Raw genomic sequence first — 27,538 nt, forward strand, 5'->3', positions numbered from 1 at the left:
TCGGCGGATGAAACCCATTTTAAGTTTAACAGAATGGGTTTAAATGACTGAGGTTATTTCACCCATTCCCATTCTGTGTGTGTATATGTAGATACTGTACAGTAGTTTATTTGACAACTTATCCTGTTGCCTATGAGAAGAAGGTAACAAAAACAATTTTAAATATTTACAAATTTATAATAAGCGTAAAAATATTAACAAATTAATATTAACAAGTTTTGTAATGGTATAAAATGGTATGCTTCAGCCTAGCTTTGGTATATAAATATATCACAACCCTGTATCATAAAACTAATTTTTACATCTTTTTGTTTTTCTTTCCAAGTATCTTCATCAGTTGTTTTGACATAAAGTACGGCTTCTCCACTGATCCGTCGTTTCTTTCGCAGTCTTCCACTGAAAAAATCAGATTATCTTAGTATGATGTATTTGTTTGAACGTAGTATACCAGGTGTGTATCATTGGGTATGTTTTGTTTTGTTTTGCTTAATGTTTTGTAACTTAAATTGTTCAAAAAGTAATTATATATTACCTTTCATTGACATGTGTCTGGGTGGATAGTGTTGTTCATTTGATATTTTTTCTAGGTTATAAGGTAAAGTGGAGACTTTATAACTTCATCTTTCGCCAGTTAAAAATTTACTAGAACTGCAATGGGATTGTGTCTGTCAGTATTAGTCTTCTTGGTATATTAGTCAACTTGTCTACTATGGATAAAATTCACTCTCTATTTATGTAAATTTCATTCGTTAAGGGAGCAAGCTGCACCACTAAATTGGTAATTACTATCCCTTGTTATAAACGTTACCAAACAATCCAGAACCTATGACTTTACTTACAGAAACAAAGGAAGAGTGTGTCGACCGCAACAGAGTAAACGGTGAAGAACAGAGTGACTATGAGGTAAGTCATGACTCCGACGATGGCCATCGGTACCCAGGGGTACGCCAGAGTGACGTCTTGTCCGGAGTCATCCAGCTTGCGTACCGGACCAGTAAACACTAGTCCTGCCATCACAACCAGGACAGACGTGACCAGCACCTTGCCCAGGAAAAATAGGAAGTCTGTTACCTGCGGACAGAACAGAGTGGTGAGCCACTATGAGGCTTTTGTAACCATTTTGTTTCACCAACAACCGTGTTATTAGACTAAATTAAACTTATGTGGATTTTAGAACTGTACAAAATTAAAATCTGATTTAAACATTGACTCATCTTCTGCCGGCTTCACCACACAAGTGACACGACCACTTTTCAGTATTACAATTTGGTTAAAATTTCGTTAAATGTGTGAGCCAAATCAAATTTTGATTTGTGTTAAATGTAATTGACAACCCTTCACAACACCAGGGATGAAGAGGATTTTTTCAACCACTTGGTAGACAACTTTAAAATGAACCTTTATCTTTGAAACCTCGTTGGCAGAAAAAAATATCATTGACAGTACAACAGGTATTTAACCTTTTACCGTATTTATTATACAAAAACTCATACCTTATCAACAAAAATGACGCGGAGTGCGTTTCGCATGAGCAGCTCAAAAGCATCTTTGGCCGAAGTGCAGAAATTTCTGCCGTGAATAGCACACATGATGTATGCATTACGATTGATAAAACATAGGAACTTTTCTAGGCACCAGAAAAAGCATTTGCAACAGCAAAATATTGCTTTTGTTATTGGGTTATCATATTTCTTGACTTTCTTCTCAGCAATTTCAATCAATGCTCGAATAAAACTACAGATTGCTACGATCAAAGAACCGAAAGCAACTGTCCCCATGTGGTACCTGAAACATTAAAAGAATTAAGATGAAGGTTACGTAGGAAATTTAGTTAGTGTTAGCATTATACTTTTCAAAAGTACACACAAATAAATATAATTTACATCCATTAATGTAATCCTGTACAATCACAGCTACAGAAACCAACTACAGAATTATAATACAATAAGAGAATCAAATTTGAATCTTCCTTTCTGCAGACCGAGCAAGGAAAAAGACTGTCCTTGGCATTAAGATCTACAACCACCTAGACTCTCAAAAATGTTAAAAAGAAATTGAAACTTGCTAACTGAAAGAAACTGACTGTGTTGAGGAACTACTGAAGGCACAACCTCTATACTCCATCAAAGAATATTTCACAGAAGAAAGTGATGAATGGGCCTCATGAACTACAACCATGTCACATCAACTTTTTCAGAATCAAAAATTAAGGCAGAAAATCAAATTTTATACTTTGGCACAATTTTTGAGTGGTCCATTCAACTACTGTAGCTTCCATGGGGATGAGAAAATCAGGTACAGCTGGTCCATACAGAATACAGATGGGAGTTTTCTTCAGTATCTAACAGTCAATGGTAATACTCACCACAAGGTTCGAAAGATTGACCGTGTAAGCACAAAGAATGGAACGTTGCGTTTGTGAAATGTCCAGTACCAGGTAGCAAACGTTCCTGCTAGAATCATCTGTGACAGTCCACTGATGAACCAGGCGCCCCAGAAGAAGCCAAACAAGTTGTAAAGCTGAAAACAAAACATAACAAGTGTTATTTAGCACTTGGTCAAGTGTGTTAAATCAAATCTAAATAACTACAATGATTTTAAAATTCAACATTTATTTTCAACTTAGCAATTCTACAAAGCCTTTAATCAAAAAATCCCTGCATCAGCTCATGGACAAATTCTCAACAATTTTTCTTTTAGGAGTACAGTGCAATTTCAATTATTATTTTACAAAATCATTGTAATGGGAGAATCAATCAAAATATAAAAATGTTGTCGTGCATTTAAAAAGTTCATCATCATTGGATCATTTGAAGAGAATTTTAAGATAGGTTTCTGTCCTACATAAAACTTTTAAAATGCTTGCCTCTAGTATCACCTAACATTATTTAGCTTTGACAATGTCTACTCCTAGAAGTGTATCTATAGACGGGGAGCGAGCTGGTTTTGTAATAGTGTGGGGCTTCGGTTCAAGAGTTCCTTAGTTAAAATCTCTCCAATCACCAATAGATTTTAGCTATGATGAATGGTGTGGTACTCTAAGCCTAGCCTGAAGTAATATGTAAGAAGTTTCAGGCTACTATAAAAGCCTATAGAGTCCTCGGATGTGAAAAAAAAAATAAAAAATTGTATCTAGTTAATGATTTTAGCCTCTTTTACCTGCATATAGGTGACGATGTTGCTGGAGTTGAGACCGTTAATGGCACACCCTGCAGTGTAGCAGTGTGAAGTAGGCTCCCCTTTCTGGTGACAGAATCTGTTGAACTCCGCGTAAGTACATGTGTCGTTGTTCTTAATGTTCTGCAACAACACAATCATTTTGTATGTTGTACGTACATCATTTGTCATACAAGAAACTGTAAAGTTGACTTAGTTCTGTTTAACAATGCTAACCCCTTGGCTGAAATCTACTGTCACAAATTAGGTCAATTACGATTGTGTAAATCTTGATTTAGGATAAGTCCCTTATTGGCTAATACGATACTATGTACCGGTACACTCATTCGGGTGGTTAAGATAGTCACCTGGGTATGCGAATGAAACACACACTAGTAGCTTCGTTAGCGAAATAGTCAGGATATCTTCTTATAGCACTGATTGGTACATGGATACAGGTACAGTATTACTTTATTGTTTTGTATACAGTACAGTGTGTAAATTAAGTCTTGAAACAAATCTGTATTTTTAAAACCGAAACAGATATAAATATTCTGTTTGTAGCATTGACTCTTAACAAAGGTTCTGTAATTTTTCACACAAAAAAATTTGTTTAACCCATTGGCGCCGACTTACGAGCGTTACTCGTACGGCCGCTGCAGGCCAGGCGGCCGACTTACGAGTGCCGCTCGTGTCACCGCTAGGCAGCGCCATTAGTTATTTAGTTATTATTATTTTTCACCCTTTTTGTTTCTTCTTACTATTATAATGTTTATAAATATATTGCTTCTTGATTTGCGTATTTACTCATTTATTTTAGCGAATAACAAACAATTTTGTGTTGCCATGGAAACCACATATCACCAAAAATCAGCTGCGGTAAGGTAAACAAACAATAAAAAAAAAATGTTATTACTTATAAAAGTACACAACTTTTAATTTTTCTACGTAGGGAATCAATTGAACTTTTTAATAGTAGTGTTATTTGGTGTCTGGTTTAATCTTGGAATTTGTATATGAAGTTTACTTTCAAAATATTGTTTTTAAAATTTTTATTTTTATACCGGTAATCTTTATATATATATATTTTTTTTTTAGTTTAGAACTTTGACTATCCAATTACCACTTTTCTGTAAACAATTTTACTGTGAACAAAATGGTGAAAGAATTATTAATTTATTACCTAAGGTTTTCTTTCTATAGCAGTTAGAGTAAAAGTCTACAAATTCGGTAAAATTAATTGCCGCCAGAGGGTGCTGCATTAATTCCTTCCCCAATGGGTTAACCCCCCTAACAGGGTAGGGGTTGACTTATTTTTTTCAAATAGCAACCCCTATTGAGTGAAGGACCCCCTCATTTTGAAGGACTTGTCAAAAGAAACATAATGACGCAAACCCAAGGTCAATATCTCACCCCTAGCCTAAATGGCAGGTATTCCGAAAAGGGGTGCTTTTCACATAAATCAAATGTTGGAATACCCGCCATTTAGGCTAGAGATAAAATATCTACCTCGGGTTTGTGTCATTGTATTTCGTTTTACAAACCATTCAAAATGAGGGGACACTCAATAGGGGTTGTTATTTTTAAAATATATCACCCCCACCCCCTACCATGTTAAAGGGGTTAAAAAAAAATTGTTGATGTAAACAATTGCGGAACGTATGTTAACAATCAATTCCACAAACAGAATATTTCGGTTTTAAAAATACAGATTTGTTTCCATATTTGTGAAATAGGTGCTTTTTCACATACAGTAAATCAAATTTTGGAATTTCTGCCATTTTGGCTAGGGGTGAAATATCCACCTTGGGTTTGCGTCATTGTGTTTCTTTTGACAAATCCTTTAAAATGAGGGGTCACTCAATAGGGGTTGCTATTTGAAAAAAATAAGTCACCCCCTACCCACTACCCTGTTAGGGAGGTTAAAAAATATTTTTGATGTAAAAAGTTACAAAACCTTTGTTAGCAATCAACGTCTTAAACAGAATATTTCTATCTATTCCGGTTTAAAAAATACAGATTTGTTTCAACACTTAATTTACACACTGTAGTTTACTAATTTTGAACTTTGATGTGAATCATATCCATTAAACTTGTTATTTACTCAGATGCTTTCGGTATCTTTGTATTCTGTTTCAGAAAGTTCACCAATGTTTATTTAACTTAAAACTGGCTACAAACTTTACCATGGGAATGATATGACTACTTCATAGTACAACTTCAAAGCCACTTGTTTACCTGGTAAGCTCCTGTACAATTGCAGGAATCGTCCAGCCCTTCGATTCTGTACATGTTGGAGCCCATGGAGTACAAAAAGAGGAAGACCGTAACAGAGTATAGCAGCACACTTAACTGCAATGCCCACGGCACCAATGGGAAGAATAGTGAGAGAATTGAGCTGCATACAGCCCTGTAACAAGTCAAGCGATGGTAATTGTTTCATTTTGTGTTATATTAATGCTTTTAAAATTGTATACTTTTTTCAAAGGAACAGATCAAGCTCTTTGCTACCATCCAATGTTAAACTAGATATATTTAGTTTTTATAATCAATAGTAATTGTGAAACTTTTTTATACAATGGATTTTAAAACTAATATTATATTCTCTCCTACTACTTAACCTCATTTGGAAGCACAGGTAAAGAAACTAGTGTTTAATACACCATAGGGTTTTTCTAATCTGAACTTAAACAGGAACCTGTTTGTATTACCTGGAAATAAAAACTTGTACTAAAATTGCATAACAAAATCAAACAAATGTATTTTTAAGACTGTAAATGGTCATATATTGCTTTCGTAACTGTGGCATCACCCATGGCCATCTCTAGTATCAGGTATTCTTACTACAGGAAAACCTGAAGAAGAGAACTGATGGAATGCCGTTAATGACTGGTTATTTGGCTATCTGCGATCATTCTTAACTTAACAATTAATTTCAGCATTAAACAAAGTAATTTCAAAAGCAAGTTATTAAGTCATGGTATAATTTTGAGAAGAATATTTTCCTAACCTGCTGCCTTCCTTGATCAGAGCTGTTGCAATGTAGATCCTGCTTCTGAGGAAAGTTATGATGATCAGAATAAGAAGAAGGAACACAGAGCAGACTCCGAGCAACAGAGCCCAGAACTCCCATCTGTTAAACAGCTGATTGACTTTACCCTCCAAAGTGTTACTGTCTGGTACCAGCCGTCCTGTAGGGTGGGCTTTTAAAAACCTGTAGTTGATATAGCTGTAGTATATACCTGCAAAAATGAACAGATATACTGTATCATTAGCTAAACTGTTTCATTTTATAAATAATAGAAGTTTTAGTTTTGTTTTTGAAATGTAGAGAAATAAACCAAAGACATTATTTTTTACTATAAAAAACTATTTTTTACCAGTCGTACAAATTACTTTTTTTTTTATTTATTAATATTTAATAACGGGGAGTTTTTTGGTGTGAAGGATGATAGAAAATTGTTCATCATGGATTATAAAAGAGAAGTTTTACGTTTCAGATACAGGGTAAGCCTACCTATCCTAATAAAACTGGACTATGGGGAGGAATATGACCCCTCTTAGGTTGTACAATTTAGTATTCAACCTGTTGGATTGTTTGCATGGATTTATTAACTTCCTTTTTACCCTTTGGATTAATAATATAGATTGGTACAGCTTCCATCCAACATTTTGGGTTATTAGTTGAGATTAATGACTTGTTAATGATGAAAACTGTCTTGTCTTTGGTTCAAATAACTTGTTTTCGGATTCCGTTGCGTCATATTTTACATCATAGAAGTATATTAGTTACAAATCTTATATCATACACTTCATTTCCAGCATAAAAGTTTTAAATTTTAAATCTTTACTTTGTATATATCAAAAAATAAATTTAGGATTGGCTTTAAAAAGATAAAACTGTTAAAGGAAACCATGCTTAACTTTTTAATACTTTGACTCTCTAAAAGAATATTTGTCTTGTTTAAGATAAATGCTAGAATCAGGCAGACAGGTAAATTTCACATCTTACCTGTGGTAAACAGTACAACCAATGCTAAGATGGAGGCCCACACAACGAATCCGGAGATAAATCGTAGTAATACAATGTAAAACAAACTAATGACTAAGGCAGCGAGGCTGAAAATCACTAAATACTGCCAAACATTGGTCAAGTCGTTTAACACATCTTGGTAGAACTGAAACAAAAATTAAAATTAGAAACTTTCCAAACACCCATCTTGATAACTTAACATGCCTGGAGTGAAGCTCAAATACAAATATCAACAAATAAATAAGCTTGTTACTCAGATGTCTAGCACAAAGACAATTTTATGTTAATAGCTTACTTCAGATATAGAAATTTGCCAAAAAAATGTTATGTTAACAAGAAATTACATTAGTCTTCAGGATGTGGGTCAACAACAATATCAAGTTTGTTTATAAATTAACAGAACAAGAATGTCCCTCTAAAAGTCCACCTACCATTTTCATTCAATTTGCTTGTTTGAGAGGCTATATCCATTTTTTTTTTTATTTACTCTCTTCACTAACATAGTGCATGATTTGTTTATGTATTTGAAAACCCAATTTGGAAAAGGGTGAGTGAACCTGTTGTTACTGATCAGCTGTTCATTTACTCGAGACCATTTACCAGCCCAATGATCAAGAACAGCTGGGTCCAGTTTAAAACCATCCAAAAGCTACTGACTTTTTCAAGATCTAAGCGGCGACCATTTCAAGGCAAGCGCTGCGAATACTCCCAGCTGTTTTATTTTTCCAAACAATAAAAAGTTGGTCAAATATAATAATAATAGGTTAAAAACCTTGTTTACGTCCTCAATCCAAGTTGTCTTTTATAATGACTATAGTTTCGGGGCCAACATTGTCAAATGTTCTGTCTTGTTAATTACTGTTGATAGCATTGGTCACCGTTAAAGTTCACATATATACATACACTGACACACGAAACATTTATATTTACACGTAACATTGAGAATTTATACTCTTGGCCGGCCTACACAAAAGTGATTATATCGTTGTGCCAAGAGTATAAGTTCTCAATGTTACGTGTAAATATAAATGTTTCGTGTGTCAGTGTATGTATATATGTGAACTTCAACGGTGACCAATGCTACCAACAGTAATTAACAAGACAGATAATTTGACAATGGGGCTGTTGGCCCCGAAACTATAGTCATTATAAAAGACGACTTGGATTGAAAACGTAAACAAGGTATTTAACCATTATCCTACTAATATTATAAATGAGAAAGTTTGGATGTATGGATGTATGTTTGTGACAAGTGAACGCAAAAAATACTGGTCGGATTGGGCTGAAATTTGGCATGATGATAGCTCACATTCCCGATTAACATATAGGCATATTCTTGAGCAAAAGGTGAGTGAGCGTAGCGAACGAACTTCAACCTGGAGGCGAGTTAGCGTAGCGAACAAGCTAACCTGAAGGCAAGTGAGCGCAGCGAACGAGCTCCAACCTAAAGGTGAGTGAGCGTAGCGAACAAACTAAAACTAGGACGTGATTGAGCCATGCGAATGAGATAATCTTGAAAATTAAGAAGTTAAACGGGGCAAAGCCCGCGGGTTACAGCTAGTTATCTATATATTAATTTGAAACTGTTTTTCTTTGTCATAGCTATTTTGAGAGAACGGCTGGGTGTAGAAACTCGGTAGAGGTGTCTAAAGAAAGGTCTTGGTCTGTAGATGAGCCATCAAAAGAGAAACATGGTGAATTCCCTTGGGGTTCTGCCCCAGTGGCCTTTAAATTCCCATCCCATGTTATTCTTATGGAGGAAAACGGGGTTTTTATCACAGCTAACTTGAGAGAACGGCTGGGCGTAGAAACTTGGTAGGGGTCTCTAAAGAAAGGTCTTGGTCTGTAGATGAGCCATCAAAAGAGGAACGAGGTATATTCCCATGGGGCTCTGCCCCAGAAACCTTTAAAGTTGCCTCTTCAGATTTGTTTACATTACGACCATATGCATAATTCTACACTACTTTTTAATGAAACAGCTGTTAATATTTAAATTGTGATTTATTGAATTTGTCAAAATGAAGTACAGTATTTGCAATGGGTTTTTCTGATTTTAAATTGGATTTTCTTCTGCATCGTGTCATGTTTTGCAATATAATGTTCTATTACCAAAACAGTGGAAAATCCTAATATCACAGTAACTCTTAAAATTATTTCTTTTGGAGTTAACTTATATCTATTGAATGGGTTGGTTTCTGCCTTTTTTACCACTTCTTGGAGATTGTACGTAGGTGATATTCGTTGGCATATTGCATCTGTAGACGAACTTGGGTTGGTGTAATTATTACAATGGAAAAGAGCGAGAAATCCTGGACAATTTGATATGGGCTAAAAATAAAACTGAATTAACACTGTTCTACATTTCTTGAGCAATCATTGAAATAATCGATTTGCAAACAATGGAAACATAGAAAAAGTCATAGAACACAACCAAGTAGAAGAAATATAAATGATTTTTTGTTTCATTTCTAATCGTTGTCATAGACAACCTAATGCAGCTGTGAGAGGGAAAAATTTGTAGAAAACACTAAAAAAAACAAGATAAGCTTTTTGAAAAAAGATATGATATTTACAAAAGATTTTGATTATATCTAACTGTTGTGTAGATCGTGAGTATTTCCATAATCTTTGAGTCGCCTGTAATGCTTCGCAATTGCTCGAATTCGAGCAACAGGTACACTAGTTATTATTACTCATTATCAATCCAGGAGGCAAACATGGACAAATATAATAATTATGACTTAAAAAACTAACCTGCTTGAATTCGTCAATAGACATCAAGGCTTCATATGACTTCTTCACTACTTCATTGTTGAATGTTACGTTAATATTTTGCCTTGTGTATGTGTCTGCTAGTGCAGTGTAGTTTAGGCCAAGATTAGGAATGCATCGGTGATAAGCTGAAAAAAACATGGATAAAATCACATCAGATGTCCAAATAAGTCATCATCTGAAACATCATATATCTGTATTCACTTTAGATAATTTAACACACAAATAAATAAAGCAATGATATGTTCAACTTTCTTAAGCATTGGCGAATAGTTTGTGGCTGGTTTTGATTTTGTTGACTGTTGTTTTTGTACATATTGGGACATAAGCAGGGTAATCTGAACTATCCAAAGTTAAAACCAAATTGGTCCAAAAGAAAGGGATTCTACTCTGTAATTCTACTACAGTACGGTAATCCAGGAGTTTTCCTACAACAATGATTTGAATAAAACCGCATGTTACAAGTGGACTTATACTCCCACTTTGTAATTGTCAATTACATCATTTGGATTCAAAAATAGTAAACTTTTTCATTTAGCTATGCTTAACAAAATGATCGGTTGCTCCTCATCCGAACATTGTGAATTCCACAACAAATAGAATATCTCACCCGACTGGCTAGGGATGTACCAACTAGCACACGCCTGCTTGTCTATCACATCTTTGAGCTTGTCACGGTTGGTGACGGTGGACGGAATGCTGCTATCGATGCAGATCAGATGCTTCTGTACGTCTGCTCTGTCAAACGGAGCCCCACCCGACAAATACTTCTCAGCCACCCACGTCTCGCTGGGACATGACTGTACACAGATCTGTAACAAAACTGACTAAATATCAAACCTCAGTAGCAGCTGTTGAAGTAAAATATTGTTTTCGCCAAACTATGAATTAAACTGGCTTTTGGTGTGTTTGTAGGCAAGAGAGTCGTGAACAAAGCTACATAGGTCATCTTATTTTTTTCTACACAACCCTGCATTTATATTGAAATTAAAATATACACTTTGGTGTTGGTGTTATGTATATCTAATCTTATTAAAAAGTTACTCTCAAACAAACCCTATTGAAAAATTCATAGCAGTAAGAATCGGTATACATTTCTCCATCATCATTCACTCCCTTCTGAACAACTATTCATGATACGACACACGACAGTGTATCCAAATGAATTGTTAAATCATAATAATTACTGAAAGATTGTATCTTTTGGCTTGAACCTGTTTTTCCTAGACAAGACAGTATGCTGATGTTTGAATTCCCTGCTTTTTATGCTTCTAGATTTCTGATTTCGACTGAAGGGACTGAAGAGTTATAGTGGGATGGCATGGGATATTCCGAGTCATGGAGTATTTATGGGTCCCTCAATAACAAGCATTTCCATTCCTCATGTTCACCTGATTTGTTACATTTGCACTAAAGAGCATGATTATACCTGGGGTGTTTTGCAGCCACTCCATAACGACTCTGCGTTGATGCAGGCCTTGATGTCGAAGAAGAATAACTCTGGCTTGTCGGCTCTATCTGTCTCTCCACAGCGATGTCCATACAGATCCACCGGCTTGAAAAGCTTATAAGGGTCTCCATTGTTGAATGCTGCTCAAACAAATCGATTAAGGTACGATCTCAAAACGCAAATGGAACATTCTATGTGGTAAGTAATTATTTTTATATTCTGATTTCATCTCCATTTTGCAGGTGGTACCATTGACTATGAAGAGATCTAGTAAATTTAGGTACTTTTGTAGTTTCTATTTTCAATGATTAAAGCTTTTCAGAATACGATTTGTTTGATAGAAAGGGGCAACATTTAATAAAGTTTTAATTGCCAAGTTCAATGGCTACGTTGGTAATATATTTGTCAAACTGGCAAATAAAGTGAAATATAAAGTAAAGATAAATAGCCCAGGTTGAAAAACCTTTAGGAAAATGGAAACAGCTATAGAAAGCTTTTGACACCCATCCTCGAATCGTGATTGGGTTATAATAGGCTACTCCGAGTTAATCCAGGAAAGGTGGTTCCCAGGGTAACAACAACGAGGAAAAGATCTCAAAGGATGAACCTTAGAGAAAAAGGAAGATCCTGAGGGAAATTGAAAGAATTCTCAGAAAAGATCTTAATTATCAATATTTTACCAATCTTCACGAGAAGATACAGGCAAGAAATTAATTGACTGATTTCCTAAATGGGAAATTTGAAGTAAGAAATCTTAGAAATTTGTTGGTTGCAAAATTATCACGCAAAATTAGCTTTATGTCTTTTACTGTTTTATTACCACTATAATTATTGATTATGAAATAAAACTTGATAAGTTGAAATAAATGTCTTGCAAATCTAACAAAGATGACGATATATTTTTGCTGCTAAGCTACTAATTTGTACTAAACAGCAGATCGGTGTTACTTCCAGTCAGCGATTGCATTGTTCATGAACTCAACAAAGTGTTAATTGAACAAAAATACACTGTTTATAATCTTTAATATGATCTGTTATATATATCAAAGAAGTTATGAAAGACCTATATCTGCAACAGACCATGGCATTATCTGCTTCTTCCTGTTAGATTAACCAGCTCAACTGATTACGTAGTTTTGGCATAACACATTATGACAACAAACAACAGATCGTGTATGGCATAGTACTCTGTTGACTCATGCTCGTAAAATTCATAACACTTTTAACTGACAAAATATTAACATTCAGTTTTGAGACCTTTGATTGTGAAAAGTTACCTACCTAGTCAATAATTCAGAAATAATTTTGAAATGTGTTTAAAAGTTTGATGGACTTTGATCAATTATTTTAATTTTATATTGTTTTCCATTTTTTCAACGGGAATAATTTATTATTCTTATCTTCAAGTCTTTCTTGTGTGTTTTGATTTTTTTATAAATTCCATTTTTCAAATGAGATCTATTTTTATTTCAATGTTTTTCACCAAAATCATCTTAAAAAAGCTAAATTAAACTTGAATAAATTAATCTATTAATGCATTCCAAATTCACTATTTTAATTTTTCAGTGTTGTGTTTTCAGGTTTGATTCTTTGTAATTTTGCACAAATTGTCAGCAAGTGTATTTTCCACCAGAAGTTAGGATGTTCATATTTATATAAATTTAAGTTTTAATGTCAACAAGGAAGAGATTCTTTAGCTATTAATAGAAATAGAGAAAAAACTGAGCAAATTTCATCAAATGACTGCTCCTTTGGCCTACAACAAAAACTTGAGCTTGCACTTTTGATTGAGTCTGTGTCAAGATTAATCAAGGTTCATGGTCAAGACTATAGACTGCAACCAATGTCTACTTTGTTGTGTTGTTAGTCTACTTAAACATCGTAAAATTACTAGTTTTATCAAATTCAGCTGATGACCTAAGCCTGAAAATTAGGAACAATGTTGTTAAGCTATGAATCATTAACCAGACTGCCTTGATTGCTTATCAACACCTGATAACACCTACGGTTAAATGAAACACTTCAGTATGAAACAAAACCATGAAATGCTATTTTGCAAATAAATTACTTTACAGAAAAAGGTTTTTACTCACCAAATAGTGCTAAGAAGCCCCAAGCTGCTATGAAAGCGATGAATAGAAAAAGGCAGATAACGTCTGTACAGGAACGGTGTTTCTGGGGACCGCAGAACCCAGGATCATGCCTTAATGGAGACCCTGTATGCAAGAGAGGAAAACAAATTGAAAACATATTTAGGCAAACTTAATCTATCTGTAAGAAAACAAATAGGGAAAAAATTCAGTTTAAGGGAGTGTTAAGTACAGATTTTATCTACCAAGTATTATCTATTGGTATAGTGTTGTATATGTATATAGTTAGTTGTATCAATATTTTAAACTTAGTAACGCAATGCCTCATGAAAAAAGTTTCTTAGGTATAGTCACACAATAAAATAAGCAAAAGGTCAATAAAGAATGCATCCACCCTGTTAACTGTTATCTGTGCCCTTATTTATTTTGGCTGATCCTTTCCGTTCAAGCTCTGTGGTAAGCGTGTCATGAATTTCATACAAGACATGGCTGGTTGACACAGAATTTTAACCCTCAATTTACAATGCTGCCTCCTAACCGGGGAGAAAATACCTTCGACAACACCGTTAATGTTCAAACTTAGCAAGATAACACTAGCAATCCTGGTAAACCCAAACCCCTAGTATAGTCCGCAGGAATGGCGACACTCATTGAGTATCGATTTATGCGGAAATGGCATTGTCTTCACCTTGTAAACCATCCTCTAGAGAGAGGACACCTGCCACCGCTTCAAAGGTTTTGTTCCGTCCATAGTTTGAGCGAAGTGGTCAATCTTGATCAGCCTTAAATTACTTGTATATCCAATTGTGGAAAGTCCTATTGGCATAATTTTAAGGTCTAGTCTGAAGTAATCTGAGGAATGCCTATTAGATGAGATGAGGGGTGAGTTTAGACGTTAGGGCTTCAGCGAGTACTGCACTCCGTATGTAAAGGATTTCCACATCCTCCCACATAAAAGACAGTACCGTAACCATTGTAGATAGCGGCTTAGTATAAAGGCTGTTGTGCATGTCAAAGTTGCTTTCCGTTTGCTGGTTTCCGTTAATTTAAGGTCACATAAACAGTAAAAAAAAATCATTTGTAATTTTACTCATGGTGCCCAATAAATGAGGGCTAAATGATAAACTGGTGAAATGATCAAACTTTGATCATGTTATCCCATGTTTGAGAGTATCACAGAACTTTTAATACGTTTGTAGATAACTGATCATAGGGTGGGTTGCAGGAACAACTATCACCACAAGTCCAAAATATTAATGACCAACAGTTTTCTAAGAAAATAAGTAAAATTTGTACTCTGGAAATCCTGTTTTTGTAACATACTTTGCAGTGGCGATTGTTAAAATAAAACACAAATAAATTAACACTGAGTCAAAAATAATGTTACAAGTACTTTTGAATGGGGCAGAATCAATTTATTAAAATTCAAAGTATTTAGTTTTGTAGTTATTTGTTTATCAAACTCGTAATCCAACAACGTACTTATGTAACCATGCCACATAATTACAATGAATACATATTATGTGACATCTAAAGCAATGTCACTATTATGTTTTGGTTTCCTGGTCGTGTAATCTGTTCTTAACATTACTTTCATTGATGTCACAAGTTAAAGTACAAGAAACAAAGGTCATCCTTGTGAACCAAGATGATTCACAATGTATAACAAGTGTGATCAAACCAAAATTCTGGTTTTAAAAGCATAACAAAATTTAGTGAAAAATATATTCTGTGAACAATTTTTACTTGTCCTCCCTATTAGTTTAAACGAGCTCACTAAGATATTATTAATATTTATAATATATGTTATTTATCTAGTTTTAGTTTTTTATTGATAGTAAAACACTTTTTCAGCAAATAAAGTTTAAATACACGTTTCAACTTGTATAGATGGTTTGCTGTCATTACCTAAAGTTTTTCACATATTTCACCCAATGAATTTGCGAATAGCATTATATGGCACAAAAAATTGTCCCTTTTATAAGAAATTTGGCAGATTATTATTATGTACTTAATAAAAAAAGGTTTTTCCTGTGACATCCCTTTTCCAGCTGTCCTAATTAACCAAATTTTACAATTGAAGTGTCATTTTAAAGCTTGATATAGCACATCTGTGAATGGTAATGAAAAAGGTAATTTCCTTCAGGCTTTAACCCCCCCAACGTTTTATTGAATGAACGAAGTGAATTCTCATACATGACAAAATGCATCTCGTTGAAACGCAAAAGCCTTTAGAAATACTATGTATATCAACTTGAAGTGTTGCACAAAGATTTTATAGCATAATATCTTGAGAATATCAGTTGTTGAAGAATATTTATTCTGTAATAATTATAAAATCCTTAAAAAACCATTTTAATTTTCGCCCATAAGAATAACATTAAGAGCTACCTTCTTCTTCTTTTTTTGTTTACATTTTACAAGCAACAATTTTGTCGTATATTTGAGACACAGAGAACGACCAAAGTCTCTTGTTTCTTCTGTCCATGGAGTATACAGGTTTGCTTAAGAAATCTTTCATTCTACGGGTTCTAAAAAAATAACAATTGGTCTACTAAAAGAAATAGGGAATTTAAAATATGTCCACATAAGTTTATTGAAATCGATGAAAATATATAATTATTTTTTTTTAGTTTTACAAGTTGAAGTTGTTACAGTGTCGTCACTCGTCAGTCGTCAGTGTCAGTGTCAGTGTCAGTAGCCTATGGTATGGTTGTTTTGTAGGTTATGTTATTGTTTTGTTATGTAAGACAAGACCAGTGACCGCAGACGTTGGGTTCATGGGTTGCTCGTTAATAATATTATACTTTTGTAGTGTACTGTTATCTTAACCTCGCCCAACATTTTAATTGAGTTGGAGCTATTCATTATGTTAATTTTCAATATTAACATTATCGCACACTAGGCCTATTATTGCCTTTTAAACATTTTTCTTATTGTCGTCGGATCTTGGTTGTCAGCTGTTATCCTGTAGGTAGGTAGGTAAGAGCTCTGTGAGTGATTGATGAAGTTTTAGGGGTTTGTTTTACTTTGAAGTCCATCTAGACCTACTCAGCCTCCCTAAGACTGTTGCACTAGGTTAGGTAGTCGTTAGGTAGGGTACCGGCAGTAGCAGTAACAACCTGTGTAGGCTTAGGCTAATTGACAGGGTGTTCCCTTGGCCCATGTCAAGTTCATAGATTCAAAAGATTCAAAAAGATTCAAAAGCTTTATTTGCCATTCAATACAAAATGTACAATAGGCATTGTCTCATACATTAAATAACTTAACTGCTAAAATAAATAAATTACAACTTACAACTTACAAATACATATCAGCTACATCAATGGTAATACCCTACCTAGGCTAATTCTACAGTCTAAATGAAGGTAATGATATTTCCTCTAGCTAGGTTTTAACTTTTATACATCTACTTGGCCTTAGTAGGCCTAGGTAGGGAAAGTTAAATGCCTACCTGTAAGTATAGCCTGCAGTCAAGTCTTAGGGGAAATCATCCAATTTAAAACTAATATCAGCATTAGGCCTACGGCATAGTAAAATTCTCTTTGGGTAGGGTTTATTTCTCAAGTTAACTTACAGTTCCGCAGAGGACCTGCGAATGCAATTTATATCTTAATAGGTTGAAATACATGAGTTAGTTTAAAACTCTCTTTAGGTAGGGTAAGTTAAGTTAACTTACAGTTCCGCAAAGGACCTACGAATGCAATTTATATCTTAATCGGTTTAACTGCATAAGTTAGTTTAAGATAAAACTCTTTGGGTGGGTAAGTTAACTTTAAGTTCCGCAGAGGACCTACGAATGCAATTTATATATTAATCGGTTGAAATGGATAAGTTAGTTTAAAACTCTCTTTGGGTAGGGTAAGTTAACTTTAAGTTCCGCAAAGGACCTAACTTACAAATACAATTTATATTTAATCGGTTGAAATGCACAAGTTAGTTTAAAACTCTTTGGTTAGGGTGAGTTAACTTACAGTTCCGCAGAGGACCGTGATTTATATCTTATTCGGTTGAAATATTGATAACTTTTGTACCTAGCGATTATTATTCGGTTTAAAAACTTATATCGCTAAGTACTAAAAATTGTTGCTGCACTTAAATACCTAAGTTAAAACATCTGTCCTACACTCCTTCAAATGAATATATCAATTATTTCTTACGTACCGGTAGTTCATTTGATATATCAATCTTGGTTAGCCTAACCTAATTAACCGAATAAAATAATCGATATAGGCCTATTGATAGTTTGCATTCGAATGAGTGTAGGACAGATGCTAACTTAAAGTGCAGCCAAAAATGTTCCCAATATAAACATTGAATTGAGTTATAAACTGTTAAAGTTTGTATTGCTGTTAAATTCATGTAAAAAACTATCTGAGTTAAGTTAAAATTAAAGTTAAAGTTAAAGTTAAGTTAAAGTTAAGTGAATTAGAGTTTTTATTGATGTTTTGTAAATAAAACTAGGCCTAACTTCACTAAGTAAGTTATTGAATCAAAAACAAAATATATTTTATGAAAGTTAAAGGGGGGTCTACACGCAAGGATTTCGCAAACGTTTTATCTGCGCTGGTAAAACGTTGCAGTCAAGTCGTTGCAAAGAAATGCAACCACACGGTACAGGTTTCAGCACCAACTTTTAGTGTAGTTTTGCGATAACTTTCAGTGTATGTGCATGTAATATCATGGAAGATGTGTTACTGTGGTCGATTTTTGCAGCCAGTGTTACAAGAAAGCAAAGAAATAAGTCTGAGCGACGACGGCGCTCACCATGGTCAAGACGTTGGTTACTAAAAAGACAACCAATTTCATAATAGTTTCTCTGTTCACGTTTGAATCTGATGCTTTGTATTTTTCAAAAGTAAGTCTTTTTCTTATCACAGTCACTATGTTCCTTACTTATGTAGGCTACAGTTCTATGAATTCAACAATAAAATCACGGGAACATTGGTGAAGATCTGCAATCGTAATTAAAAAACACACTTATACCTCTGACAGCACGTGTAGACAACACTGCATACTGGGGTTTTGAGCGTGAAGACGGAGTTGAAACGGATGACAGTGTAGGCCTACACACGCAACAACTTGTCTGAAAACGTTGTCAAAACTATGCTCTCCGCAATAGTTTTATCGCTCCGTCTTCCGTCTCTGCGCAGTTCTCAAAAATGTGCAGTTTTGCGGTACACACGCAACGATTTGACTGCAACGATTTACTTGCGCAGGTAAAACGTACGATAAATCCTTGCGTGTGGACCCGCCTTAACTTAAAAATACAGAAACAATAACCAAAACTTGTTGATATGATTAGTTATGAGACTAGACCTCATAAATCAACTTAGAGTTCCGAAATGTAGTAATTTCATTCTTTTTTAGACATACAAATTTACAAAAATGATCAAAAAGAAACAACTTTATTAGGCTATTTTAAGTTAAATGTTTTTGTTATCTTAAGCCTATTTTTTAAGCAAATTTCCCATTGTAGGGAATAAGCTAAATGCTGTAGTACTGTAATCATGATAAGACCTGCACTCGGACCGATTTGCTTTGTCATTCTGAGGTCCCTAGAGGCCAAAAACACCATTCGTTCAAATTAATTTTTATGTGTCTCCGTTAACACGATAACTCAAGGCAAAAATGATCCAATTTGATGAAATATGGTATGCATCTACTCGAACGAGTTTACGAACCAGCATGATTCAACTATGGGAACAGTGGTTATGGGGGTTTAATTGGGTTTTTTCCTTTATTGACTATGAGACACATACAATTTTATTTACAAACAATTTAGTAGGCCTATACTAAAGCGTTATTATGGGCATAAAGGTTACAGAGAAAATATAAAAAAAAACTAAATAAAAATAATTCTCATTATACTCATGGAGAATAAACATACAAAAACACTTTTTTAGTTTTACCGTACCCTCCCGATTGCAGCAAACCTAAGTAGACTCACTAAACCAATGTTATTTAAATAGGGAATAACTTAATTGTGATATTTTAAGGAGCTATTTAAGAGTAAATCCAATCAGGCAAATGGAAATTCACTTAGTCTGCAGGTTTTCTGTGGTGGGGGTTATTTATATCATAGGCCTATGGGAAATAGTTTTTAGGTTCACAGATGATACGCATCCGGTAACCGGACATGGATTAGGCGTCCGGCAGTGATGGCACCGGGTTGTGGGGGCCCGAAACGCCATTTCTACAATGATACGATGTACTGCGATCGGCGTTCGTGGTGTAGTGGATAGAGTGCTCGGCTGATATGCAAGAGGTCCCTGGCTCGAATCCCATTGGTAACTTTAACTTTTTGTCAAAAGATTTTGCTTAGAATGCAATTTCTTCTTAACCGTCCATCTTTTGTTAGAGTTTTTGGCATTTATAATTTTATTTTATGAACAGAATTTAACGTTCATTATATTTTTTCATTATCAGCAAGTTTGGTTGGTTAGGTTAGGTTATGACAGTAACTGCCGGATGCCTAATCCACGTCCGGTTACTGGAAGCGTATCCTCTTCATGTTTTACGTTATGTTAAATCACATCCAAAAATTGAACGAAATAGGAAATACATGCACGCTGCACTAGCTGATTGTAATCGTAATATTTTTAAGCATTGCCCACTTATTTTCAAGCGTACACCCTGTTTTGTGTTGTTTGGTTGGAATAGGCTACTGGTGTGTGGCAAAAAAAGTGTCAAGTTAGATGTAGTAATCTTAGCAGCTTTCTGTGCTATGATCAGAGCAAGGAAGGCAACTTTGTCAGGTAACTATAGGAAAATTAAATTTGATGCAATATTAATATTGAACCGAATTATAACTTAATCGATTTAGGGTGTATTGATATTTAATCCAGTGATAAGTATTGCAGATTCTCTGTGGAACTGTACCCTTCTCTTTGAATCCCATTTAATTTGGCTTAAACGTTGATAGTTGGAGCGTAATTTGGATTTAAACAATGCAGGCACTATCCCAAGTGATGAAAAAGTTATAAGTTAAGTTGGGAAAATAGCATAGGTTAGGCATAGGGATCCCTTTATGGAACCTTACAGTAGGCGCAGGCTTAAAGCGTCTTAAAACAACATGTCGATGACAGCAGTTACGGCAACTGAGGTGGCGTTCCATTGCCGTAGGTGGTGATGGAGCGCGGCCTGGTGCTCTGCCAATCTAGCATTAGATTCAGGCCAGTTTCTGGAATGCTGCGCTGCTCGTCGGAGTCAAAACCATATTCTCCTGAGTTACGTAATCTTCGTTGTCCACCAGTAAACTGGGTTCGGCTGGCAGCAGGGGTGGAAATCATTAGCATCGAGTGGTAAAACGTTGAAGAAAGGGGGATGCATTGTCCAAGTGGCACAAAATTAGGGAATTCCAATATCCCCAACAGTTAAATTTTTATGTAACCCTGAAAAGTGGCCGGACAAATTCAGGACAGGTACACTGAGGTGGCTTAGTGTGTTTCCGGAAGACGATAGACTGATGGTTGCTTGCAGAGTAGTCTTCAGAGACTCGCCAGTCCCCCATACGGTAGGCTAAGGCTTTCAATGCCAGAGAGATGTCAGGAACTGCCTCTTCATTCCCAGGGGGCAACAAACGGTGAAAACATTAGCCGTGTTCCCATTCCACCTTGCATTAAAATCCCCGCAAACAGTGACGCTACCATCGATGTTCACGATCTCGTCCTCTAGAGTGTCAACCATCTGGTAGTAGCCTACTCTGCAATGGGCTGGTTGGTTGTGAGGTAGCAGTATAAAAAAAAGCCTACTTGATATTTAGAACCTACATATTCATGTATTTTCATCTAATGATAATGTAGAATATTAATCCAAAATATTTAAGTTTTAAAAGTATCACTCTCTTGTTAAACATTTTGTTTAGTCATTCACATAACAAAATTAGCAGTAGGTTGCAGTATGATAATTATTTATAATTTTAGCGAATTTCCCCCTATAGGGAATAAACTACTACCGTATGCCTCATAGTAAGACCTTCCTAGACCCGGGACTGATTTACTTTTTCGTTCTGAGGTCCCCAGAGGCCAAGAACACCCGTTCAAATGCATATAGGCCCTATATAATATATATGTGTGTCACTTAGTGCAATAACTCGAGCAAAAATGATCCAATTTTAAGAAAATTTTGTACAAACTGTAAACCTATGTTTATTTGAACGAGTTTGTGACCTAGCATGATCAGACTAAGGGAACGGGGGTTTATAAGGTAAGGTGTTTTATGGGGTAAAAATTGGATTTTCCCTTTTTTGACCCTGAAACACAAAATTTTACAATTTTTTTCCAGATCATTTTGTATAGCTTACAAGAGAAAATAAATTGAAGCGTTATTTTATGCCTAACGGTTTAACTTACGGAGATATTGTTCAAAGGTTTACAGAGATATTGGTTTTGTGTTACGGAGATAATAAAAAAAAAAAAATTAAAATTTCCATGTTATTCTCAGGAAGAATAAATAATGCATTGTTTACTTGATTATTGATATTTAATCAGATTAAGCAATTTTGTTTATTTCATACTAAGCTATGAACATTTCAATACAAAAACTCATCTGGATTCATTTTCTGTATCAGAAAACCTAATTACTCATTAAAATAAAGTGATTTAAATCCTATACTCTAATATGAGCAATGTTTGCTTGTATGTATGTATGTATGTATGTATGTATGCTTGCTTGCAGATAGATCTCAAAAATGGCTCCGACGATTTTCTTTAAATGTTGTAAATAATTTATTTCTGACCTAAAAACGAGTTTACTGCAGTTAGAACTGCCAACAAAAATCTAATTGCGTAGAAAAAAGAAACTGAAAGTCACATTTTTTTAACAATAGTCTTATGGGTTGCTAAGTAACCATGTTAGTTGAATTAAATAACAAGAAAAAATTAAATAAAAGTCTTGTAAGTTGTAACATGTGTTCATAAAGGCATCTACCTACAGTACGGTATACTAGCAAATTACGAAATACAGTACAAATGAAAAACATCACTTGTTACTATTGAGCAAAGATTATACTGAAGATTAGGAAGATTACTCGATACATTGTAGTAAAGGCTAGCAGTGCGGAGTGTGGGATCTGATATGACAATTAAGGTATATGCAATCCTAAAATGCTATGGGAAGGGAGGGGAACAGGTCTGTGACATAGGAAGTGGTGAAGGAAGTAGTAATGGCGAGCAGTCCGGAGTGTGGGAACTGTTTATGATGATTAGATTAAGGTATCTGCAATCCTAAAATGCTATGGGAAGGGAGTAAAACAGGTCCGCTACGTAGAAAGTAGAAAAGGCGAGCAGTCCGGAGTGTGGGATCTGTTTATGACGATTAGATTAAGGTATCTGAAATCCTAAAATTATATGTAAAGGGAGAAAAACAGGTCCGCGATAAAGGAAGTGGTGAAGGAAGTAGTCAAGGCGAGCTATCCGGAGTGTGGGAACTGTTTATGACGATTAGATTAAAGTATCTGCAGTCTTAAAATGCTATAGAAAGGGAAGGAAACAGGTCTGCGACGTAGGAAGTGGTGCAGGAAGTAGTCAAGGCGAGCTATCCGGAGTGTGGGAACTGTTTATGACAATTAGATTAAAGTATCCGGAATCCTGAAATGCTTTGGGAAGGGAAGGAAACAGGTCCGCGACGTAGGAAGTGATGAAGGAAGTAGTAAAGGCGAGCAGTCCGGAGTGTGGGGACTGTTTTTGATGATAAGATTAAGGTATCTGTAATCCTAAAATGCTATGCGAAGGGAGGGAGACAGGTCCGCGACGTAGAAAGTGGTGAAGGAAGTAGTCATGGCGAGCTATCCGGAGTGTGGGAACTGTTTATGACGATTAGATTAAAGTATCTGCAGTCTAAAAATGCTATAGAAAGGGAAGGGAACAGGTCCGCGACGTAGGAAGTGGTGATGGAAGTAGAAAAGGCGAGCTGTCCGGAGTGTTCCATCTGTTTATGCCCATTAGATTAAGGTATTTGCAATCCTAAAATGCTATGGGAAGGGAGGGGAACAGGTCTGTGACGTAGAAGGTGGTGAAGGAAGTAGTAAGGGCGAGCAGTCCTGAGTGTGGGAACTGTTTATGACGATTAGATTAAGGTATCTGCAATCCTAAAATGCTATGGGAAGGGAGTAAAACAGGTCCGCTACGTAGAAAGTAGAAAAGGCGAGCAGTCCGGAGTGTGGGATCTGTTTATTACGATTAGATTAAGGTATCTGAAATCCTAAAATTATATGTAAAGGGAGTACAACAGGTCCGCTACGTAGGAAGTAGTAAAGGCGAGCAGTCTGGAGTGTGGGAACTATTTATGACGGTTAGCATAAGGTATCTGCAATCTTAAAATGCTATGGGAAGGGAGGAAAAAGGTCCGTGATGTATGAAGTGGTGAAGGAAGTAGTAATGGCGAGCAGTGTGGGAACTGGAAACCGTCTGTAACAGTTAGATTTATGTTTTTGCATTACTGAAAGCTATGAGAAGGGATGGAAACATGTCCATGACCTAGGAAATGGTGAATGAAAGTAGTAAATGCTAGCAGTGCGGAGTGTGGGAGATGTTTGTGGCAATTAGATTAATGTATTTAAAATACTAAAATGTTATGAAATAAGATGAAAACAGGTCCACGAAGTAGGAAGTGGTGTAGAAAGTAGTAAAGTGTAGCATCGCAGAGTGTGGGAACCATTGTGTTAGTTAGATTAATTTATATGTAATACTTAAATGCTATGAGAATGGAAGGAAACTGGCCCATGACGTAGGAAATGGTAAAGGAAGTAGTAAGGCTAGCAGTGCAGAGTGGCATTTACAATAATGTATCTGAAATCCTAAAATGCTATGGGAAGGAAGTAGTAAGAGCGAGTATTGTGGAGTTTGAGATGGATTAATGTATTTGCAATACTAAGACTGCTTTCAGAGTAAACTCTAATGATTTTCCCCGAACAAAGCTCGGTCCCCTGGTACTATGAAATAAATCTTACATTTATAAGGGAATATTTTAGTAAAAATCCAGCTAGGTAAATGGAAATTCGCTTAGTTTGCAGGTTTGCTACAGCAGAGGTATTTGAAAATGGTACAGCTCCTATGGTGATAGATTGTGAAACCGATATTACTATTACTCAGCATATTAGAGCAATTGCTGTTTTTGTAACACATTGAAATATATTCTTCGATTATAAATCGCAGAAACTGGGAATATTTGTCTGTTCCTTTTTGTGGATTTGATCAAACCTGCCTTATGACCTTGGACCAAGGTTGGCTTTGCCATAAACCATCCTGCTTAATCAGCTGATATGAATATGGTTATTGTTGGCAAATTGCTTGTATGTATGATATGGTCTTCGTTCATTCTCATACGTGACTTCGGAGCGTACTCCTAGTTTATTTATAGAGTACATTTTCAAAAAAAATCAGTAATGCTGACCAACAAGACCAACTATTTGTGTAAAGGTTTGAATCAATTGTAACAACTGTTCCTCAATTTGAATATTAAAATATTCAAAATTTTAACCAGTCAGATTGTAACAAGATTATGAAAATAATGTATTGTAACTAGGCTACTTTTTTGATACCTGTGACCTGTTTAATTTTTGAGGTTGGTAGATCACTATGGTATGAATATTAAAATATTTATTGTAAATTAGTAGAAGTAGAGTGTAGTTCTATTCACCAAATAAAGTCTGTTCTAAACAGACATAATCACGAAAATTGTATTTTTAATTCATAAGATCAGTACTGGTAACTAATTATGACCTAAGAAGAATTTAATTCTATTTTTATGGCTAGTTTTTAATAAGAGTTATCGAAATACATCAACCAGACCCATAGTTGCAAAATTGTTTACATGAACACCAAACTAACAGATGGTTAATGATTCACCGCCTTCTAGACATTCACATAGAGTCAACACCTTGTATCATTATGTAAACAATGTGATTTCAAATAGAAACTACACAAAACCAAAGTCTGGAGGAAATGACTCAAATATCTTGTGTTAGCAACAACAACATTTATTCTGGATATAAATGTGATTATTACTAAGAGAAAATGTTATAAAACTTAGTGGTAAAATTGAGTTTTGTTTCTATCATAAATGAAGGTCTCATGTGTTTCCTCAAGTAAATCTAATCACTTTATACTTAGAAGCTAGTCATACAAATTAGTTTACAGACAATAACAATATTAAAATATAAAATAGACCTGACTGATAGCATATGAACAAAATTAAGAAACCTAAAATATTCGAAAAGGGAACTTTGTTATTATAGAAAGTCTTTTTTAGCATAGTTAAGGTTTATAGAATTGCTTTACAATCTGGATATTATAGATGGAACAATTTAAACAAAATTTCCATCCAATACTCATGTCAAGTCCCTTTGTATTCATATTCATTCTCAAACAAAAACACACCCATCATGTGTAAAGTCTGTCATGCAAATAAATGCAAAGGTATTTTTATTTTAATATCTTAAAACACTAAGTTAAATGCTTACTAAATTTAATGTTTCATTGTAATAAATGGAGCCCTACGAATTTATGTTGAAACTACTATAAATCAGAGTATAAATTACTCATCATCTGCAAGTCAAATATTCACGATCAGCTGTGATGCAAATGAGAGGCTCATCAGCTGTTCTTTGTTTATCATTGGAGTTGAAGGTCACAAGTTGACAAAGTCAAAGACATTTCTCAGATAAGAGTTTCGCAATATCAAAGATTACTGGGACTCCTATACTTAATAGCTTGGATTATATTTGGATAGAGATTATTGTGGTATTTATACCTTACTTTAGATAAATGACTCCAGTCTGTGATATTTTAAACTTTCACCACAGATGGACTATCAACTATCTTAGGTCTACTTTCTTAGCTTAAATTAGACAGCCAAAAGTGCATTTCTATTTTAACAATAGGTCTAACGGTAAAAGTTGGATAAGATTCGCTTGAAGGTTCAACTTTGTTTACAACTGCTCTGACTTCCTTTGGTATGTTTTTTTTAGAAGCGATATGTTGTTTTAAACCTCTAGATAATAAGGTAGAAAACCATATCTTCATCCCTATACAGTATGCTAGAAAAATATTTAAGCATAGGTACCAGTAATTTTAGAATCAATACTACAGTCAGCTTATCAACTTTGAGTCATGGGTCTATTCATTGGATTTTGTTGCACAATTCATACTAAACCAAAGTGGTTCTTATACTGCTTGATTTGTTCAGGAAACAATTGTTTTCTAAAGTAATGTAATTGCCTTTTAAAAGCTGGATCCAAATTTTACATTACACTTCGGATCGTATCTATGTGTGTTATAAACGGTTTAAGCCGTTGCCCTTTCATTTCATAATTTGCCATTATCTAAATTAGTCAAAATAAAACAAAACAGGGTTCCTTCTTATTAGGGGTTGAGTGAATCTCTTAAGAAAAACAAGTAACATCTTTTGTTCTTTTGTACAAAATGCTAACCCTTAAAACTTATTATCCCAACATTATGCAACAAAGATCCCTATACTTGTCCTTATCAAAACATCTACAACACTTAGCTGTGACTTTTAACTTAACTTGCCAAGTTTTCTCCACTAAAACATTATACACAAAGAACAATATGAATTTATCGCTTCAAAACCTATTTCCACGCCGCAATATTTACAAGGGTTTGTCTAAGGTGTGGAGATAAGGCTGTAGATAACGCAGTGATACCAGATGCCTTCGGAGAAAAGTTAAAAGCTTTTTGATGGTTCAAAACTGTACCCAGCTGTCCTTTATCACCGGGGTTTTTAATTTCCCTGAAGCAGCTGATCTTAAGAACAAAGCTTACACGTCATTAAAAAAACATAAAAACATCCCCTGAGGTAACGGTGTTGTAAAAATCTAACTTGTATCAATCGAGCAAAAAATAAAATCTGAACTTACATCTCGCGTCATGTTGGCGGTGTCTGTTGGCCATGTGATCTGGAAACGTAAACTGACGAACAGTACGATGACACTAACACACACACAACACTACACACACACAGCACACATCCACACAGCGATCAGCTGTTGTTCGCAGCGCTGTCGCTGCCGCACTG

The 27,538-nt window shown here is 35.1% G+C and overlaps 1 protein-coding gene across 1 annotated transcript; it reads right to left on the minus strand.

The window, feature by feature from the left end:
• Nucleotides 1-156: 156 nt before the first annotated feature.
• On the minus strand, nt 157-27,538 carry LOC128993632 (choline transporter-like 2). The gene is made up of 13 exons (XM_054417661.1): nt 27,381-27,538; nt 13,505-13,627; nt 11,391-11,551; nt 10,572-10,773; nt 9,944-10,089; nt 7,169-7,334; nt 6,167-6,398; nt 5,395-5,566; nt 3,160-3,300; nt 2,366-2,520; nt 1,494-1,785; nt 840-1,071; nt 157-396 (listed from the first exon to the last, which is right to left on the minus strand). The coding sequence occupies exons 1-13, from the start codon at nt 27,412-27,414 to the stop codon at nt 299-301; spliced, it is 2,154 nt and encodes a 717-aa protein (XP_054273636.1). The 5' UTR covers nt 27,415-27,538; the 3' UTR covers nt 157-298.

Source organism: Macrosteles quadrilineatus, unplaced genomic scaffold, assembly GCF_028750875.1.
Source record: "Macrosteles quadrilineatus isolate MER2022 unplaced genomic scaffold, UCM_ALF_1.0 Scaffold_4__1_contigs__length_99947679, whole genome shotgun sequence".
Taxonomy (NCBI): Eukaryota; Metazoa; Arthropoda; class Insecta; order Hemiptera; family Cicadellidae; genus Macrosteles; species Macrosteles quadrilineatus.